The 13,652-nt window shown below is 38.1% G+C and overlaps 1 protein-coding gene across 2 annotated transcripts in view; it reads right to left on the reverse strand.

The window, feature by feature from the left end:
* The window catches only part of QTRT1 (queuine tRNA-ribosyltransferase catalytic subunit 1), an 80,167-nt gene extending 67,554 nt beyond the window's left edge, over positions 1-12,613 (reverse strand). For both annotated transcript variants that reach the window (XM_015827519.1, XM_015827524.1), the window contains exons 1-4: positions 12,365-12,613; positions 10,496-10,564; positions 5,452-5,590; positions 3,199-3,277 (exon numbers count right to left, since the gene is read on the reverse strand). In XM_015827519.1, coding sequence (XP_015683005.1) covers positions 3,199-3,277; positions 5,452-5,590; positions 10,496-10,564; positions 12,365-12,586 — 509 coding nt within the window. In that variant the 5' untranslated portion in view covers positions 12,587-12,613. The remainder of the gene's footprint in view (positions 1-3,198; positions 3,278-5,451; positions 5,591-10,495; positions 10,565-12,364) is intronic.
* Between the last annotated feature and the right edge of the window lie 1,039 nt (positions 12,614-13,652).

Raw genomic sequence — 13,652 nt, forward strand, 5'->3', positions numbered from 1 at the left:
TAAATAAGAAGTGATAACTGGACACGGAACCACTGATTGGTTCAAAATTGGGAAAGGAGTCTGGCAAGGCTGTATACTATTGCTCTGCCTATTTAACTTATATTGCAGAGCACATCATGAGAAAGGCAGGGCTAGATGAATCAAAAGTTGGAATTAAGATTGCCGGGAGAAATATCAACAACTTAAGATATGCAGATGATACCACTCTAATGGCAGAAAGTGAAGAGGAACTAAAGAGCCTCTTGATGCGGGTGAAGAAGGAGAATGCAAAAGTTGACTTGAAACTCAACATTAAGAAAACCAAGATCATGGCATTCGGCCCTCTCAATTCCTGGCAAATAGATGGGAAAGAAATGGAGGTAGTGACAGATTTTATCTTCCTGGGCTCCAAGATCACCACAGATGGGGACTGCAGCCAAGAAATTAAAAGACGCTTGCTCCTGGGGAGGAAAGCTATGGCAAATCTAGACAGCATACTAAAAAGCAGAGACATCACCCTGCCAACAAAAGTGCGTATAGTCAAAGCCATGGTTTTCCCAGTTGCAATGTATGGATGTGAAAGTTGGACCATAAGAAAGGCTGAGCGCCAAAGAATTGAGGCCTTTGAACTATGGTGCTGGAGAAGACTCCTGCAAGTCCCTTGGACTGCAAGGCGTTCAAACCAGTCAGTCCTAGAAGAGATCAACCCTGACTGCTCTTTAAGGCCAGATCCTGAAGTTGAAACTCAAATACTTTGGCCACCTAATGAGAAGGAAGGACTCACTGGAGAAGAGACTAATGCTGGGAAAGATTGAGGGCAATAGAAGAAGGGGATGACAGAGAATGAGATGGCTGGATGGAGTCACTGAAGCAGTAGGCGTGAGCTTAAATGGACTCCAGAAGATGGTAGAGGACAGGAAGACCTGGAGGAACGTTGTCCATGGGGTTGCGATGGGTCGGACACGACTTCGCAACTAACAACAACAAATGGCAGAGAGAGTGAAAAAATACCTAATTGAATTTATGCATCTAGACCAAAATGGTTTTCTACCAAAGAGACAAATTAAAAACAATTTAAGAGTGATAATGGACGTATTAGAATACTATGAACTATATCCAGGGAAACAACTGGCACTAATATTCCTAGATGCTCAAAAGGCATTTGATAACGTTTCCTGGCAATTTATGACTCAGCAATTACAAATAATGGACTTTGGACAGAACTTTATAAATATGATAAAAACAATATACAATAAAAAAACAGCGAAAGTGATCGTGAATGGAGATTATACTGAGAGCTTTGAGATAAGAAAAGGTACAAGGCAAGGATGTCCACTCTCTCCATTGTTATTCATTTTCACTCTGGAAGTCTTAAATAGAAATATCAGACAAGATGCAGAAATTAAAGGACTGGAAATAAAAGTCGAAACATATAAATTACAAGGTTTTGCTGATGATTTGGTATTTATCTTAGAAGAACCTTTGGAGATGATTCCTAAATTACTGGGAAAGGTAGAATAGTATGGAGAAATGGCAGGATTGAAAATAAAGAGAAAAAAAACTAAAGTAATAGCTAAAAATCTTACAGATAAACAAAAAAAAAACAAATGTCAGAAAAAACAGAATTACAGATAGTTAAAAAGGTTAAATATTTGGGTATACATTTAACAGCAAGATGTTCAACAATAAAAGAAGATAATTACACAAAATTATTGAATCAAATAAAACTGGATTTGGAAAAATGGAAAAAATTGCAATTGTCAATACTAGGAAGAATTGCTACAGTGAAAATGAATGTATTGCCGAAAATCTTATTTTTATTTCAAACAATACCTATAAAACTTGAGAATTTTTTTTTGAAGATTTAAATTCATTAATTTTGAAATTTATTTGGCAAGGAAAGAAAGCTAGAATTAAGATGAAAATGTTACAAGATACCAAGGAAAATGGAGGATTTGGTTTACCAGAGTGGGTTTTATATTCTCAAGCATCTGTATTAACATGGGTAAAAGAATGGATAACTCTTAGAAATAAAAGGTTGTTATATCTGGAGGAGCATGATTTACAATTGGGGTGGCAAGCCTTTTTATGGTATGGGAAAAATAAAATTCATAAATATTTCCCAAATCATTATATAAGAAATGCATTATTAACAACATGGGAAAAAATAAAATCTAAAATATATTTGAAAATTCCAGGGTGGTTGTCAACAATGGAAGCATTTGTACACCCAAATTTGATGGACTTTGAAAAAATCTGGACATATATAGAGATATCCTAAATTCTGAAGGGAATTTAAAATCTAAATAAGAAATGGAAAATCAGGGTATCAACTTGTCATGGTGGGTACATTTACAAATGCAAACTAGATATGAAAAAGATGTTAAACTGTATGGATTTTATAAAGAACAAACGGCATTTGATAAGACTTTAACTTCAGATGAGAAAATAATTAAGAAAATGTATAATTTTTTATTAACTTTGGAAATGGAAAGCGAATAAGTTAAAAAAACAATGATAAGATGGGCGAAAAATTTTGGATATAATATAGAATTAGAGAAATGGCAAAATTTATGGGAAAGAAATTATAAACTGACAATGTCAACTTCTTATGAAGAAAATTTATATAAAATGTTTTATAGATGGCATCTACCACCAGCAAGATTAGCAAAAATGTTTTAAAATATGTCAGATAGATGTTGGAAATGTAAACATAAGTCAGGCATGTATTATCATGTTTGGTGGACATGTGATAAAGCAAAGAATTATTGGAAAAAGATACATATTTGGTTAGAAAATATGTTGGGAGAACATGTAGATTTTAAACCTGATTTTTTTTATTAGGTATAATGCCAGAAAAGACTAACAAACAAAGCCTATATTTGATTTTACATGTCACAACAGTGGCAAGAATAATATTTGCGCAATATTGGAAAAATGAAAGAAACCATCAGATGAAGAAATAATTAAAAAAAATACTAGAATGCTCAGAGATGGACAGATTGACTATGAAACTGAAAGAAAAAGAAGAAACAGAATACTATCAAACTTGGGACTTATTTTACCAATGGCTAGAGGAAAGAATAAAGGATTAGGAATTAAATATGTATTAGCGTATTTAAACTCAGACAGCACATTGGTTGAAAAATTATTATTGTATGTATGGAAAAAATTGATAAAATCTTATATAAAAAAAGAGTTGACTGACACAGCTCAAACCTTAACATGGCATCCTCCACACGGGGTCCACTGAAAGTGCTGCTGATCACATCATCCAATTGCATTATAATGTCAGAGCCTAGGGGAAAAAATACAAGTTAGCTAAGATCAATCAATATCGAAATGGAGGATGAAATTGCCTGGATAAAATTTAAGAATATTTAATTTATATTCTGTACTCTTTGATCTATGAGGCACATATAAGGCCTACAATGAGAAAGTCATTAAACAAATATAAGCCAATAAAATAGGAGAAAAAAATCTTGTTCTGGCTCATTCTGCCTCATTCCAGAAAACGTGGAATGAAGATATATAGTAAACATCCAAAGGAAATTTTACCTTCTATTTACAATTTTATTTTATTTATTTTGGTAATTTATATACTATATGATCCAAAGAGATATGCCAGTTCACAGCAGAAAAAAAAAAAAGAACTGATCAATATCAAATTGAACACAAATACAAGTAACCTGGGAGACTAGGCCGATGCCAGGATGCCTAAAAGTGATGAAGGCATGTAAACAGGGTGGACAAAAGCCAGGAAAAGCTTCCTCAGGAAAAGGAACCAAGTCATTAAGGAAACAAAAGGACAAAAGTTGGGCTTGAGCACATGGCAAGTGCTCACCAACAAGTCTCACCAACAAAGGAGTTGGGCCTGCAGGGGAAGCCCCTCCTCACCAACAAAACAAGGACTTTGGGGGATAAAAAGAGATCCTGAAGCCTGCCCACTTTTTGAATCATTTTTGGATCCCAAACTTGGCAGCTTCCATCCCTCTGGCTAGTGCAGTGGTTCTCAACCTTTTTAATGCCGCGACCCCAACCGGTCGTAAGTCGAGGACTAAACCGGTCGTAAGTCGAGGACTAAACCGGTCGTAAGTCGAGGACTAAACCGGTCGTAAGCCGAGGACTAAACCGGTCGTAAGTCGAGGACTTTCCCTGCCCGGGAGCGCCGCGCATGCGTGGTTCCGCCCCCTGTGCCAGCCGAGGCATAGCTGGCAAGCGGCAGATACGGAGCAGGCCGACCACCAGCTGGCCCAGCTCAAGGGAAGTAAGGCACCCGCCGGAAAAGGGGGAAAAAAATGGCGGACAGCCTTGCTTGGCGACCGTGAAATGGTCGTTCGACCCCAAATGGGGTCGCGACCCATAGGTTGAGAACCGCTGGGCTAGTGCCTAGCAGCCTAGTTGTGGATGAGAGAGAGAGTGTGTGTACCAGCAAATAGATATACTTTATAATCAGTAAAAAAATTGCTGTTATTTTACATTTACTGGGCCTTTGTGTATTTTAAAGAACCATTCATGCCTATGTTCATTTGAAAGTGATTTGAGTGCAGCAAGTTTCCAGGGCTGTGAGTGTGTGAGTGAGTGACCATAAGTGAACCTAAGAACACACTTGTGTAACACCTGCAATAAACTATAAAAAATATAAAACTGTCTTACAGTATAACGAAATATCACCAAATGACATCATAACAGTAAATCTAAGGTAGTAAAATCAGTATTTCAAAAGAGAATTAAAATAAACAATGAGAAAATATATGACAACAAATAAAAACCTGGCAACCTGATTGCTGTGAGGGAAAATCTAACAAATAAAACACATTTAAAGATTTTTTTTAAAAAGCATAATAAAAAAAGGTAGAATGCATATAGTGGGTGAGAAAATTCCAGTGTGTTGGCCCTCAGCCCTAGCTAATTCTGAGGGCACATTCTCTATAACAGCACAAAGAGAAGGCTGTTCTGTGCAGAATGTAGTTTTCAGGAACACCATAGGGGGAAGGAGTGCCCTCAAGCAGGAAGGGCTTGAGCCATTTGAAGGAATTGATAGGTAGAAGCCAAACAGCTTAGCTAAAAGCAGGTGCTCTGTGCTCCCAATGGGACACTCCAGAGAGAACATTTTCAAATCATAATTTTACTACCTCTTTCTTTAATCCCACACAGATCCATTGCAACAGTCTAATTGGGAGGCTAGCAGTGTATGGGCAATGGTAATTAGATTATCTCTTATCAAAAAGGAGTACAGTGGATAAATCATTCACTAACAGAAAAACAAGAAATGGGGACTAAGTATGCAAATAGAGTCAAGTAGACTGTTTATGAGCTACTGAACTATTTTCTGCAGTTCTGTTTTCTTAAAAAATTCCTAATCAGGTATGTCTGACATGATGGACAATCATGGAAGTAGGGAACTATCACTACCATTATAAAACAAAAGGAAGCATTACTTTAGCGTCATATTATTATTATTATAGTTACCAAGAGCATTCTGTATTTCAATGGATTTTTCTGGTGTTAGCAGAATCTGCTTGCCATCATAAGGAGAACAGAAATGTACTCCCTCCTCTGTCACCTTGGAGAACTCCACCAGAGATACCATCTGAAAACCACCACTATCCTGCAAAAAAGACACATTGAAAGGAACTGAGAAGTAAGGAAACCAGTAGTAGTAGTCATGTAATGGTAACAAAAATCCCTTCATGCATGAGCTGCGTTCACTACCAGCCTTATAAGGTGCCCCACATATATGATCTGCTTAAACTGCCCTTGTTAAGAAAACATTCACAGCAAGCTGAATTGATCGTGATGGTGACAGGGGGAGAAAATGGACAGAAAATAGTGGCCCAGTAAACCACGTTGTTTATATTCACTGATCATATTTCAGAGACAGTATAGCTGCCATGCTGACCTAGTAGGAAGGGATTTTTTTAAAATTGTGTTAAACCTGAGGTGCCTGCAGCAAATGGAACAAGGATGGGAACCGTGTCTTGCAATGACATTAATATTCAAGCTCTTCCATCATGATGCCACTGCAGAGTGGGATTTGTGTAGTGACATTACTGCACATACTCAGACACCACAAAAACACACCTAGTTCCTTGCCTGCCAGCAAAAAAGTAAGCTAACCAGCCCAACTCATGACAGGAAAGTGCATGATTTATCTTTGGCACTACAGTCAAAGAGAGCTCTGAGAGCCAAAAAAATAAAAAAAGAAGTCAGAAGTTTTGTGCAGAATGCCCTGATGTCTTCCATAAGAAGAGCCAGTTTGGTTGCAGTGGTTAAGGTTCTGGCTTAGAAACTGGAGACTGTAAGTTCCAATCCCGCTTTAGGAATGAAAGCTGGCTGGATGACTTCAGGCCAGTCACTTTCTCTCAGCCCTACCCACCTTATAGGGTTGTTGTTGTGGGTAAAGTAGGAAGCAGGAATATAGGGAAGGAGGAGGGGGAGAGAGAAGGGGAAGGGGAAGAGGAGGAGGGGGAGGTAGTAGTCATGATTTTACAAGCTGCATTGACACATTGTACCAAACCAAAATCAAGCAAATTACACTAAGGCCTAGTACAATATATTAAACCAGATTCTGCTACGTACTTCCACTATGGATTTTGTATACCAGTAAGATAAAAATGACTGGGTTCATGCATTTTGCTGACCCAGGGTATGTTTTATCAATATTTATATATAAGTTACAAATAGCTGGATTTGTAATTGCATTAAATAATAAGTTGTGGTTTATTTACCTTAATGGTTGGGTTAAGGCAAAAAAAACCCTCATATTACAGCATTACATAGCATTATGCAGACAACTAAACATTATGCAGACAGCTAAATAGCATCTCACAATAATCCTTTAATTTTCCAAACTGGTTAAAAACATTACAAAGAACCAGTAACGTCTTGAGTGTTGTCAGTACATTGAAGGAACATATATAGGTAACTCTTGACTTAACAACCATTCATTTAGAGATCATTTGACGTTACAATGACAGTGAAAAAGTGACTTATGACCAGTTTCACATTTACAACGACTGCAGCATCCCCATAGTCATGTGATCAAATTTGGGCACTTGACAACTGGCATGCGATCACCATTTGTAACTGTCTCAGCCAGCCTGCGACAAGCAAAGTCAATGGGAGAAGCTAGATTCACTTAATGACAAGATTCACTTCACAACTGCAGTGATTTGCTTAACAAGAGTGGCAAAATGGTCGTAAAATGGGGTAAAACTCACTTAACTACCTTGGTTACCAACAGAAATTTTTGGCTTAATTGTGGCTGTAAGTTGAGGACTACCTTTAACCCCATATTTCTAATGTATCTTTATGGCTTTAAAAGAATTATAGTAGAAATCTTCAACAAAAGCTGGCAAAGGGTAGAATAGCTGGCAGAACAGTTCAAGTGCAAAACTCAAAACAATCCATTCTAAATGAATATTAAGTGAAGGCATTACTGGCTATTTCTCTGAGAAGATTCAAACTTACGTTTCATCATCATCATTAATCAGAAGGTTTGTGCAAAGATCGATGGCACAATGGAAGACACCACTGCAGGTCAATGGTGAGAGACTGGGAGAGGTTAATATCAAAAGAGGTATATTTCAAAGAAATTCACTATCACACTACTGTTTGTCATTGCACTGATTCCTCTGTCAACAATACTGTATAACTCAGGCCATGGCTATCAAAGATCAAAAACATCTGCCAGACTATTGGGTATGTTTGTCTGATGAAAAGAAGAACTAGGGGTGACATGATAGCAATGTTCCAATATTTGCGGGGCTATCACAAAGAAGAGGAGGTCAACCTATTTTCCAAAGCACCAGAAGACAAGACAAGAAACAATGGATGGAAATTAATCAAGGAGAGAAGCAACTTAGAACTAAGGAGAAATTTCCTAACCATGAGAATAATTAACCAGTGGAACTGCTTGCCTTCAGAAGTTGTGGGTGCTCCATCACTGGAGGTTTTTAAGAAGAGACTGGTAGCCACTTATCTGGAATGGTATAGGGTCTTCTGCTTGAACACAGGGTTGGACTAGGAGACCTCCAAGGTTCCTCCCAACTCTATTAGTTTGCTAATATCACGAATCTACATGAAGATGATCACTATAAAAACCTAGGCATCTTCAAAGCTGACAACATCAAGCACAATGAAGTCAAGAAAAAGGTTACAAATAAATACATCAAGAGAGAGTGAAGATCTTAAAAGCCAAACTCAGTGGAGGAAATACCACCAAGGCAATCAATACCAGAGCAATTTCGGTGATTAGATACACAGCTGGATACACAAACAGAACTAAAGGCCCTGGATAGGAAGACCAGAAAAAATAATGACAATGAATCATGCCCTTCATCCTTGCAGGGATGTTGCGACTCTACCTACAGAGGCAAATAGTTGGTGGAATGCTGCAAGTACATCAGAGGGTTGAAGAAGAAAAAATGTCTTTGGAAGAATATCTGAAAGACAGTGAAGACGATGCATCGTAACTAGTATACCAGGAAGAAATGCTGAGTGCTAGAGTGACCAAATTGGCTTACAAGAAAGATCAAATGAAGAAGAGAAAGGAGGCATAAGAAGACAAATGATTACATGGCCATTATATTAAGAAAATAGCAGGGAAAGCAGATAACAACAAGACCTAGCAATAGCTAAGAGCAGGAAAGTTGAAGACAGAGATTAAGGGGTTAATTATGGCTACAAAAGACCAAGCCTTAAGGACAAATGCACACAAAACCAGAATTGAGAAGACAGCAACAGATAGCAAATACTGTCTTTGCAAAGAAGCTGAAGAAACAGTAGACTGGTTAACTACTGCAAGAAGACTGCCCAGACTACAAGCAATGCCATGACAAAGTAGCAACAATAGTGCATTGGAAAATCTGCAAGAAATATCATTTGCCTGCAGGCAAGAACTAGTGGGATCATAAAAAAGAGAAAACCATAGAAAATGAAGAAGCTAAATTGCTGGGGACTTTATAACTGGAGAAGACAACAAAATACAAAGACCTGCAAAGAGAAATAGAACGACTGTGGCAAAAGCAAGCAAAAGTAGTTCCAACAGTAATAGGCACCTCGGGTGCAATTCCAAAACAGCTGAGCACCACTTGGCAAATTCACCATCAGTCAATTGTAAATGGCAGCTTTACTCAGAACAGCTTACATCCTATGATGATATCTGTAACACCATCAAACATCCACATCTGCCTATTGTAAAGGATTCAATAGGTAGACAAAAATGCTGAATCCAATCTGAACATCTGGCTGACTGTGACAAACAACAACAATAATAAATTCTCAGCGAGCACTACCTTGATGTGGTTGTGGGGCTTGTGAGCTCTGAGGAAGATGAAAGATATGCCAGAAGTTAAACCATACTGGACAAGTCTCATAAGAAGAGTCAGATAATGAGTGTCTCTCCCATAAAAAAATATGGTAAGACATAAATTACAGAAATCCATACTGGCTCGATTATTGCCCAGATTAACAAGGACCGTGCTAGATGTTGGAGTTCCTGGACATCTAGTTAAAATTGGCTACAGGATTCAGGACTCTTGGCTGAGTAATCAGAGTCAACAGCTGCCGAACTACTGGAAGAAAAGCAATGGCAAGGATTATTGCTGGTTGTACCAACAGGGTTTGGAAATGGATCCCAATGATAAATATTGTGGCATTCGTTGGTTTTCTTCAAGCAGTGCATTTTGCCTATTTTCTCTGCTGAACATGATGTAACCATTCATTTTACTATGAAGGGTAAATCTCTCTCCATCCCCACCTCTCACATTTACTTACTATGATTCCGATTTCTCTGCTCATATATGTAACTATTGGCTGAGGCTGAAATTCTATATACACTGGTTAAGGCAACAGGTTAGAAAGCCAGAGACTCTCAGTTCTAGTTCTGCTTTAGCCATGAAAGCCAGCTGGGTGACCTTGAGCCAGTCACTTTCTCAGTCCAACCACCTCAGAATTGTTGTGGGGAAAGTAGGAGGAAGGTGTATTGTGTATGTTTACTGCCTTGAGTTGTTTGTAAAAATAATAAAGGCAGGATGCAAATAAATAAATAAATTCCACTGAAAGCAATGAGACTTGTTTTTAAGGAAAAATGCTTTTAACGATCAGGGTGTATGCCCAAGACCTCCATTTATAAAACACAATACTTATTTATTTGTCAAGCACTTAATGAATGCATAAGCTTTTCATGTGATTATTGTATATGATGAACAAAATTTTGCCAGTCTTGTTTTCCTTTTTTTTTACTGGATGCCGAGTGTACTAAAAATTGTCTCACCACTTGGAAAGACAATAGAATTATCTGCTTTATCAAGCACTTCCATAGTTGAACAATACAATCCCACATGCAGGTGGATCATCCATGTGCTTATCATCTCTCACACCCTGCTTTTACTTCCTTACCTGCAATATAGGTCACTGTTTCCTATTTTTCTTAACTATAACAAAGCTCAATTATAGCAAAAGGGTTGATTTCCCAGGTACAGACAACCTCCTCAGTCACATTCATACTCACCGTGAGTAGGTTTCTTGGCCAGTTCATAAAGCTATGGAGTCCATTGGCTTTTTTGATAAGCTCTAGTCCCTGGAACAGCATGAAAGATCATCATGAGTGTCCATCACATTACTAATGCCAAAATCCTTAGCATGTTGCATTAACCCACTGTGAATTATGAGCTATATTTTGCCAATCTTGGCAAAAATCACACTAAAGTAATTCCAAAATAGATGCATTATGTGTTCAAGTAATTTTATGCAAATCCAAAAGGATAAGGGAATAAACACAAATCTCTGGTTATTTGTGCCACTATAACATCACTGTGTATGCATTAGAGGCCAAACACAGATAGGCTACATGGGATAAATGATACAGTAGTTATCAAGCTAAATTAGAAACCAAGAAATTTCTGGTTCTATTTGTTACCTTTGCTATATGCTTATTACGAATCCTGGGTAGGTAATTTCTCAAACACTCAATCAGTTGCAATACAGTGATTTTACTTTAGAGAAGCGATACAGCATAAGGTACTTATGAAGTGTTTGAAACTACAATATACAAATTATTTCTTTAATTGAGTTATAATCCATCCATGTATCTGTTATTGGAAACAAAAGCCATAATCATATGCTGATAGGATGTACAAACAGGCAAATTAACTTGATCAAATCCAAAACAACATTTAAGAACAGAAATCTGATGAAGAGACAGGTATCTTGCTGGTATGCTGTTGTAAGAAAAGAGGCAGAACTTGGGAATGGAGTTAAAAGAGGAATCAGTTTGGAATCCCTATGTACAAGCAAACTAAATCCAATCCCCCGAATTCCATGGATCCTTAACTAACTCCAAGCAGGTGCTGTTAGTTGAGAAGATTCCTATGCATAGGTTATTTAGCAATAAATAAATCCTTTTATTAGATTTGTGTGCAGCCCATCTTGTCTAGAGGCAATATTTAATTGGACCTTCACATGCGGACCTGGTCTTTAGCGCCTGACAACTGTATGGACTAGATATTTCAGTAACTAGTGATGTTTTTGCTCAATCTTTTAGGCATAAATACTATAAACCAAATCCAAGTGTGAAAAAAACAGCAAATAGAGGAATTGACTTTTTCTATCTTGTTTTAATTTATTAAATAGTTCTACTATCACTGCATTTCATCAATTTCATAGTACAGTGAGAAAATGAGAATGACTCTCTATTCATGTAATATACTTATCCCATGATTAACTTTGATACAAGTAATCAAATATTGCAGCAGGTTTATGGTTCTTGAATTAACCATAAACCTGCTGCAATAGGTGAATTTATACAACAAACAGCTCAAATACAGCCAGAATTTGTGGTTCTACTTTATTATGTAAATACAGCCACTGAAGCTAATTTATGATTCAGTGTGTTGCAAAACCCGGGGATATTTGATCAGTAACAATCCTATAAATATAACTCAGCATTAATTTCAGATTGAAGCTCAGATTAAGACCAAAAGAAACATGATATATTCAAAGAATATATTAAGCCATGGTTTGAATAACCATGATTTTAATAAAGTATAGTTGAATGGTTTTATAAAATGTAAAACACATAAATAAGCAAAGTACAGTATGATTTGATAGTGCACGTTATGAAAAATCCAGCCACAGCTAACGTTAATTTTCCAAATCAAAGAAAATTGATTTGAGGACTGGTTTGGGTTGTCTTCTCTAGAACAAATACTGTAGATGTCCTGGGCACTGACACATATCATACTGCTAAAAGGTTATATAGTACATATATTAAAACTTTCTCGTACTAGGTTCCTGTAATGTTGTCCAAGACAACTACATTAAAACTCTAGTTTTCTTCCTAAGACTCCTGGTACAACTCTATGCGGAAGGCTAGACTCACAGGTCGCATGCCCAGATGGTAGGTGTTGCCTAAGCACAGGCGGCATCCCAGCGCATCTAGCTGCAGGGCGGTAAGCCCTTTCATGGTTCCCTGCGTGCCGACGGGCATGAAGACCGGGCAATCAACGAGACCATGAGGCAATCGCAACTCACAAGCACGAGCCCTAGTCTGCCCGCATTCGGCCACCACGCGCAGGGAGAGCGCAGCAGAAGTTGCCGCCATAGCAAAAACGAGATCTGCAGTCAGACTTTATATGACGCCACTGCCGGAGGCGGGGTTGCGGTGGCGCAAAAGCTGAAAAGACGCTTCTGTCCTGCAATAGGAATAAAAGATATTCCGCCCTCTTTTCGTTGCCTTTTGGTTCAAAATGTCATTGGTCGGGTCTAAGCTACGACTATAGAACTATCAAAAAATAGAGAGACAACTTTGTTGACTATGATTTCTTCACCAATAAGCACTCGAAACGGCTTACATTGCAAATAAGAAGAGCCCAATGCGCCGCTATGCGCTATAACTTTGGCAGTTCTACGGCACTCAGTCTTATTGGTGATTGGTTGGACTAACTGACAGTTTGGCGAGGGGCCTGTTTCTCCGAGATCCTTTGCTAGGTTTAGGTTTAGTTGTTTTTCCTCTGAAAACTTCACATCTTGGCTGCTTTGTCAGTTGCTACATATAGGCTAACAATAGATGCAAATGCAAATAATTGCAATTTATTTGATCATACGCAGTTAGACAAGCCAAGGCTTTTTGAGATTTATGAAGTAGGTCTGAATGGTTATCGGTAAGGCAACTCTAGCTTTCTGAGACAAAATCAGTTTTCTGAAGGACTTGGGAAGTGTGGGAAGTCAGACCCCAGAGAAGGAAATATTAAAAGAGCAGAAAAATATATTTCCTCAAAGGATCTTAAAGAGGCAGAAATGCATGCCTAGTTTTTTTTAATAAACCCAAGTCTTCCTCCCCCAAGCAGAAACCAGCTCTATAGAAATGCAGATGTAAATAATCCAGGAAGGTTGGAGGCCCTCAGTTAGAAGCTTAGGAAGACAAAGACACCTAAAATCTACATATCCCACCCAAACTCTAAGATAGGACATAATAGGATTAACCCACAGATGCCAAAAGGCACACCCAGACTCAGCTCAGAACACATGACACAGGAAATACAAAGCCTCAAACAGGAACAGGAAACAACTCCAAACAAAAGCCTCAGAGGGTATAAAAACCCACTCCCTACATGTGCTCTCTTTCTCTTTTCTTCCAGAGCCATCTTTCTGTCTGGCTCTCCTCTTCA

Source organism: Protobothrops mucrosquamatus, unplaced genomic scaffold (genome assembly GCF_001527695.2).
Source record: "Protobothrops mucrosquamatus isolate PMUCROS unplaced genomic scaffold, P.Mucros_1.0 scaffold_215, whole genome shotgun sequence".
Taxonomy (NCBI): domain Eukaryota; kingdom Metazoa; phylum Chordata; class Lepidosauria; order Squamata; family Viperidae; genus Protobothrops; species Protobothrops mucrosquamatus.